The following is an 8,231-nucleotide window of genomic DNA, read 5'->3' as shown; positions in this document are numbered from 1 at the left end:
GCATAGCCAATCTACGTACACTACACAGTCTATACGTGTATATCAGTTTTGCCGATTTGTTCAGCCCGAATGCGCCTTTTATCATGTCGCAAAGTTTATATGAAAAGCAATTTCTACAAATTATTAATGTATAAGCAACAAAAATAAAACACCTTTACAAAACAAACAAATACAATCCCTTCAGGTTTAAGATACAAGTATCTTCATATGTATTGTTTTATGATCCTGAAACTCTCTCATGATCTGTGCTATAAATTTAGGAGACCATATGTTTTCGGTTCAAGTCGTTAAATCAAAGAGGTCAACATAAACATATTAATATACATACAAAAAGAAAAATAATCATTTTATTGAATACCCGATAATGTCGGATTTATTAAAGCACGTGTAGAAGAGCGCCACTGAACGAGGTTCTGTACGGCAAAATGTAATACCGCTCGTTATGACTAGCGGTGGATACATAGACTCTGTCCCCTGCCCAGACTTCCACCACGGCAGCATTCCCTCCAGTCAAATTTGGTCCAAAGCCCGCTACAACAGCTTCCGCTTTAAGATACCCATTCACGTACAATAAAACATGTGCTGTTCGACTCGTGTCGCTTGAATCATACACCCTTTGAACGTTAAACATGAAGACATAGACTCCACTCACAGGTACAGTGAAGATACCGGTACTGGGGCTGTAGTGGCCTCCTTCGTTGTAGAACACATCGTCGAATTTGATAACAGTATGTTTGTTATAATATGAGTTCTGTGTAACAAGTCGGACCGAGAAACCGACAAAAGTTCCTGTAACAAGGACATTTAATGGCATTTCACAGTTCAGTTTGATAGAAACGATTACTATAACTAGGGCATAAATGTATTGCCAAAAGCTATTTGCGTTTTGTCGTTGTTATTTTAAAACTAGGGTTAGAGCGCATGTATCATAGGATGATTTAACATGAATTTTTATAGAAAATATTCAGGTAAAGTTCCGAAATTAATATGATTAATTAGTTACGTGACTCTTAAATCTACATTGAAGTATGATAATTGTGTAAACACTGCTTCCATGTTGAATTCTGTTAATTAAAGCACCATTGATATGTAAATAAGATTTTGTTTTATTAAATGAATTTCATTCAAACATTTAATAAATATCTTTATTAATACCCGCCCTTACCGGTTAGGTGTTGAAGTCTGGATATCTGCCCTCGTGTAGTATCCACTTGTGCTGCGATGGTGCTTGTCTTCGACTTAAGATCCGACAGCGTCCTCTCGAAAGTATCATCCCTGGACTGCAGTGTTTGAGTGTTTCGCTGTGTGGTCACAACTTCCTGTTTCACAGTCGCTATCTGAGCCTGTGTTTTCTCAGAGGTCTGTTGCATCTCGGATATAATATCAGACTGCGTCTCTTTCAAGGAATCGACCATTTCAAAGAGGCTACTGGCGTTATACAACGTTAACACCATGTCTTTTTCAAGCTTTGATATCTGCATTACCGTTTCGTTGAACTCTATAAGTACAGTATTCGCCAAAACGTCGTGCTTATTATCAAGTATTTCTACACGTGCTAAGAGATCGCTTGTGTTGTTCATTGTCTTCTCAAATCGCGACTGTGCTGCAACCTTCTCCTGCTCCAGTCCGCGTCTCAACAGGTGCGTGCGTCGCCCTATCTCCGCTGCGGCGACTTCTGCCACGTGACTGTCCATATTATCGAGTCTCTCCTGGAAAGCGACCATCTGCTGACTTAAACTAGCCACCTCAGTGAGCCTCTTTTCCAAGGAGTTCACCTGCTGATGCGTTGCGGTCATCGATGTCACGAGATCCTTTATCTCTTTTTTCATTATATTCTGGTCTAATATTATTGTGTCTAACTTCGCAGACAACATGCCATATAAATCCCATGTTAAATTACACTGTCCGCCATGGCCTAGTAGAATTACCGACCACAGGAAATAAATCAGGAGACACATGTTCCAAGTCGAAATCTTGTTCTTTTTAACGCTGTCAACTTTATTCCTTTCAATCCGCGAAGTCTGTTGTTCTAAAACACTTCGCCGTGCATAAAATATTAATATGTTAGCTTAGTTTTCAAGGATTGATGCGAATAAAACGGAAGTATCTTGTTAAAATGTCTAAGTCGTTTTTACAAATATGAAGTGTTTCTTCTTAACTTAGTCTTCGGTGTTCCCGACATTAAAGAGGCATTTCGACGATAATTACGGTATTATATTTTATAAAATATTATACCGGTTTACTTTTAACGAGTATACATAAACTTGTTGCATGACACTGAGATCGGTTTAAAAAGCATAATCAAATGGATATTTTATAATGATACAATGTCATCCCCGGGATACTTTTAGCGGGCCAGGGAACATTAGTAGTAGAAGTAGTAGTAGTGAAATTGTTTTTAATGAAATTTACATACCGGTACACTACCGCAACCACACATTCGCACTATCGATAACTGGACTTGCGTACGTGTAGTAGTAAGCTATTTCTGCAACGGATCAAGCCATTAAAACTGTGTATGCCCTACTTCCATTTAGCTGATATATATTACTCTGAACCCGTCCGTTGGTCGGTGGAATGGTGGGACGGTCGGAATGCCATGTGGTTGCAGAACAATATCTAGAGAACGAGTTGACATTTGTTCATGCAAATTGGTATGCTGGTTACTTATGAGAAAAGAAAGACGCGTACTTATTTTTTTAGGTAAATATGTCGAAAAAAAAGTTATAGGGGCTTGTGACACAAGTTTAAGATCATTTCGTCGTCCACTAAATATCTACACGATGCTTATACCTATGATCATTCAAATTGGCAGGCTAGTAATATGTAAGACGCCTTTAGAATTTCAGTTCTACATGTCAAAGGTGAAGGTCACTTGAATTTGAATCATGAAATGATAAAATATTTCGTGTCCGCAGTAGATCTAGACAATCCTTCGATCTACGGTCACGCAAGGTATCATGGTTACTGGGGATGGAATGAAAACACCTGGTTATGTTAAAATTCTGGGCCATTTATTATTTTTACATTACATATCCTTTGACACGATATAGTGAGAACGCTTTATAGGATTATCTAACTTCTTGCGCTGGGTACTTCCGATAATTGATTTTGATGTCAAAAGATCCAATGGAACACGAGCAAGCAGTTTTAAACAATCTCTTACCAATTCAACATGTAGACGACAAAGGATTGTTCTTAATCATGCACGTGTGTGTTGTTAAGTATTTGTGCGTTTTTCCAAGTACATATTATCACTAATTGGCAATTAGTTCCTTGTCATAAATAAAGTAGCACATGCTATAAAAAGGTTTCTCTTATTTCGTTGTTACTGGTTCTGAAGTGGTGACACGATTTGACGGGCTGGAAAGCGGCCGTGGTAGACATCAAGTCTTGTAACGTTGTCCTCCAGCATCGCCGGACTGTGGAACTACAATATAATTGTCAGAAGTGCGTAAACGTCATTGAGATTGTTGAGATGTTAGGTTATTCTTCATCGTGTAACATATGATATGAGGAAAGTGATTGAATTTTTATAACATCAAATCAAAGTAGAAAGATGACGTCATTGACAGACGAACAATTGCATGTATCGATGTAACCATCGCATCGTTTGAGAGTCATTTACCGATGTATGATGAACAAAACACACGTGGTTTGCACGCGATTATGATAAATAGTGAAAAACTCGTGTGAACAGTCGGGGATCTTGCCCGATTGGGAAAGTTTGGGAATCCCCTTTTGACTTTTCCGATCGGGAAATATTGATTGAAAAATTGCCCGATCAGGCAAGAAAACAACCATTTTTCATATACCCTGGCAAAACGTGTGCGGGCATCACACAACTCATCCAAGGAACAACTTAAATAACTGAATCCAATCTTAAAACAATTATCTTAAATTTGACCGTATCGATATTTTTAAAAAGTTCGTTGTTCGTCAGATATTTAAGCCCAAAGCTGAGCAACTTTTAGCATCTATCAACATTTTCCGCACTTGCCTGTTTTGATCCCTACTAGATTATGGTGAATTGTGGCCGTTCCAAAACGATTTGGGACAAAGGAGAAGATTCTGATGTCGCTGGCTATATGAAATGTTCAAAATATAACAAAATGGATACAATGTCCGACTGTTACGAGTAAGAATTTCGATGAAAATGCGAAATGCTAACCTAATTGTCTATCTAGTTCACCACAAGGAAAGCGATTTCGGGACGGATTCAAAAGAATTATCTATATTCAGTACACATTTACCATAAATAATGTGTGTGCGGTCGAATAGCATTGAGCTTTTTGGAAGAAAAGGTCTCCAAGTAGAGGATATATGTTAAAAAATCAAAACGACTCTCCTCTTGAGGCTCCATTTCGGCAATTTTCCTGTCAATTTATGTATCCCCGGAAGTACAACTTATGATTTTAAGCGTATCCCTATTGGGGATTCATAAGTTGGTTTACCAGGCGTGCAGAAGGAGCAAGTCACCAAAGAACACGTGTCTTATCTCATACGCCGTATTTCGAGACCATCCCACCCAAGTGAGATCATAATTAGTTTATCCACGCAGGTGGATACTGTTCAAAACTATTTCTTGAACTTATCACCCTTTTTCAATTACACATTTGTTTGTCAATCACTCAAAAATGGATTGGTACTAAGTAAATTATTAATAACCCTCGAGTGGAAGCGTATTCTACACTGTGCTGAAGTTCAACCGCTGTGCTGTTGCTGGTGATAAAAAAATGTATGAACCACTTCATTGCAATTAATAACATATACATATTAGCAGTGAAAAGGGGGCATAATGCATGTGCGTAAAGGGTCGTCCAAAATTAGCCTGTGAAGTCTGCACAGGCAAATCAGTGACGACAGTTTCCTTCGAAACTGGATTTTTGCTAAGAAGAGACTTTCTTTATACAGAAAATATAATAAAAGTGGAGAGTGTCTTCCCTGATGAGCCTGTACAGACTGCACGGGCTAATCTTGGACGACACTTTCCGCACATGCATTAAACCCCTTTTCACAGAGCACGGCCCATATCATATTGTATTAAAAGTAGTTTCACATGTGTGTGTATGGGTACTTATTGTTATCAATTCTCATTACCAATCGCAGGGCATTGTACGGATACTGAGAATAAAATATGCATGGACGAAAGAGCATCGATTGCCGATTATCATTAGGTCTTAGTTCAATTAACGGTATTCCAAATGAAAATCAGACGTCAGATGACAGGCAAAATTTAACAAGCAATATTTTAGGATAAAACAGTATAAAATATCAATATCAATTAAAGAAGTAATTATAGTATAATACATCTTGTCCATTTGCATTGCATTTGACCATGAATATAGTATTATGCGATATGCCGCAGGCGGAGCTCCAGACTTGCCGCGCATTCTGGTCAGGAGCTGCCTTGTCTGCTTATGAAAACACACAATATTGCGTGATATCGTAGCGGACAGCGAAGCTCCTGTCAAGAGTGTGCGGTCGCATTTGACCTAAGACTCATTTGTGCACGTCGCGGATCGTATTATAGTCATTGTTTGATGCATCACACTTCTGCCACTGTTAATTGTATTTGCATGTAAATACATTCCAAATTAAGATACTTCTTACTATTGGTGGCTCTCTTCAAGAACTTACTAGTATATAGTATGCTCATGCGTCGTAACCACGCTGAGGCACAATGAGATAGCTGCGTCGGCTTGAGTATCAAGACCAAAAACAAATTATTTGTAAGCCATATGGCGTCATAATGTCAATATCTTCTTTACTGAAAGATTTTCTTAGAAGCAAAATGGAAAAAGTAAATTTGCGCAGTATCATTTAAGAATAATTGAATTGGTGTAATATTTGCATGTCAGCGCTTTCCGATGCGAACGAAGATTCATTCCACAACAAATACTATCATAGTAGACATATCCGCAAAGCGGACACGTTCAACCCAGAAAGACGCAGGTTCATTGGTTTCACTTTGATATATGCTCCTCAAAACGTTTCCATGGAATAATTAGCTATGAAATTCGTAAGACCCCCGTCACACCAAACTAAGGTCCTTACTGTGACTGAATCAGTAATTAAAAATAATCTTTGGTATAACTTTTTCCTTTCAAAGTAAGGACATTCTTCAGACAGAGATATTGCTTGTGTTCTGTGCACACGACCGGCGATCCCGCGTCGATTTGACCATGTTTTCTGTGTTACTGATTTTTTTTACTCTCCGATTGATACTGCTATCAAGAGAAGATTAACGTCAGACTAATGAATCGCCGTTAACGCAGCGTCAACTATCGGTAGTAAGAAACACCTATGCCAAAGTAACGCCGAAGAAACGCTATGTACTTGCTCGGTCGTCCCTAGCGACCCTAATGTGGTCGACATTGCACAAGAGTTACACTTTCAAAAATAACCGCGCTGATGCCATAGTAAGAACCTTTTATGCATGATAGTTTGTGACAAGAACCCAATCGGCACTATGTAACTTAATATGCAACAATATGCTGTATTCTTCACCATAATGAGATATAGAACGTATGTATGTTCAGTGAACCAGTTATGTGCAGCTGCAAAGAAACTTAAGCGCGTCTGCGACCCCTAACGTTTTTACCGCGTTGCTTCTGTTTTGTTGCGTCATTCAATGACTGCTTCAAAGAAGTTTGCAATATTTCAAGTTTGTCTAAAAATGCTTTAAAATGAAAGGTTTAAGATCCAGAACCGAATAGCTGAAATATTATAACAATAATATAATTAAAGAAAGTAAACGGAAACAGTCCTCAACTGGAATCTTTCATTTAAAAGGTCTTTCATAAGAAATCTCGGCTTGTTACATTTTGCCTTGCATTTTGTACTGAAGTCAACTGTTCTGTTTGTCGTGACAAAAAGTTCAAAGCCTGCACCATTTAAATATTAAAGTGCACCAATTGCGTTTACAGTTCAATGTATTTAAGTTTGCGATTCCTTGATCGTATAGTCCGTTACAACTTGTGGAGTAAAATAAAGAAAATGTAGCCAATTTGTAAAAGCACACTTTAAAAAAGCCTATGAAGGCGAACTTTATCAAGAAGGAGTGATACTTATTCGATGACATGTTTGCTTCTAATAAAGCACAAAAAGCGAGATTCGATTAATTGTAGATTTTCCTAACGAAGACTTCCGACTGTAGTTTTAACGGGTAATACCTGTAACTGAAAATTCCATGGCGAGAGATTTTGTCGCTTTGTTTCAGTTTTTGTTGAAGCGGTTGCTATTGCTGTGTTAATTCATTTTTGTTTTTGCAATAAAGTACTTTATTGATAACATAAATTGTCAACATACTATTGCAGTGCACAATTTAAATGTAATTTTGAAAAATAAAGTTGAATAAATATGATTTTCTTAAAAATTTCTTTTTGTACGAACTTGGATTTGAATATGGTAATTCAATTTGTATACAAGAAGCCCTTATTAAATAACACCTCATTTGAATAAAATAAGAAAGCAAAAACACATTCTTGTTATGTCTCCAACTCTCAGCTAACTTACGACTTTTTCGGAATACTGGCATTCCTATCTCACAATTTGCTTTGGCAACACCATTCTTCAATTAGCATCTGTCACCTTGGCGCGTGTTGATTCCGTAAATTGTTATTTGTATGTGTGTTATATAAGTTTTATATTTCTAGATTCAGTAAATAAAGTATGTCCATCCTGTTTTTTTTAACTTTTCACGTGCTTCAACATTATTGCAAACAAGTAAAAAAAACAAATACAATAACACGACAAAACGAATAATTGTGCAATACTGTTTTTCGTACAAGAATAGCTATGCAGAGCATCGCACTAGATTGTATAAGATTGTAAATATTAATAGAAAAAGAACATCAGCTGTAGCAAATGTTTGGTCAGCCTTTCCTTCTATTCCCCATGCACTTCGGAGACAATTCAGATGGTCGACTAGACTGTCATAAACTAGTAGATAATTCTGATATACAGTAGATAGTAGATATACATGTCCTCAGAACGAGTCACTTACACGTACCATGTCTTTAGTATACAACTGGCTCAACAAACTCACACAAGCCTATGATATGACTAAGCTATATACAATGATTGTGTATGTCCTTTGTGGCGTTGTATATATTGTACTTGATTGTATAGGCACTGGGCACTAGCCTTAACAAAACTAGCGGATGCCAAACGGAATTCATTTCTTACAAAAGTTTGTTGAGATTCATAATACTTATATATTTTTTGTT

At 37.4% G+C, this 8,231-nt stretch overlaps 1 protein-coding gene across 1 annotated transcript; it reads right to left on the bottom strand.

Moving 5' to 3' along the window:
• Positions 1–376: 376 nt before the first annotated feature.
• LOC127849227 (tropomyosin-like) lies at positions 377–2,061 on the bottom strand. The gene is made up of 2 exons (XM_052381946.1): positions 1,166–2,061; positions 377–789 (listed from the first exon to the last, which is right to left on the bottom strand). The coding sequence occupies exons 1-2, from the start codon at positions 1,956–1,958 to the stop codon at positions 377–379; spliced, it is 1,206 nt and encodes a 401-aa protein (XP_052237906.1). The 5' UTR covers positions 1,959–2,061.
• Between the last annotated feature and the right edge of the window lie 6,170 nt (positions 2,062–8,231).

This window comes from Dreissena polymorpha, chromosome 10 (genome assembly GCF_020536995.1).
Source record: "Dreissena polymorpha isolate Duluth1 chromosome 10, UMN_Dpol_1.0, whole genome shotgun sequence".
NCBI lineage: Eukaryota > Metazoa > Mollusca > Bivalvia > Myida > Dreissenidae > Dreissena > Dreissena polymorpha.
Note: the sequence above shows the minus strand (reverse complement) of the source record. Positions and strands in the feature narration are given on the sequence as shown.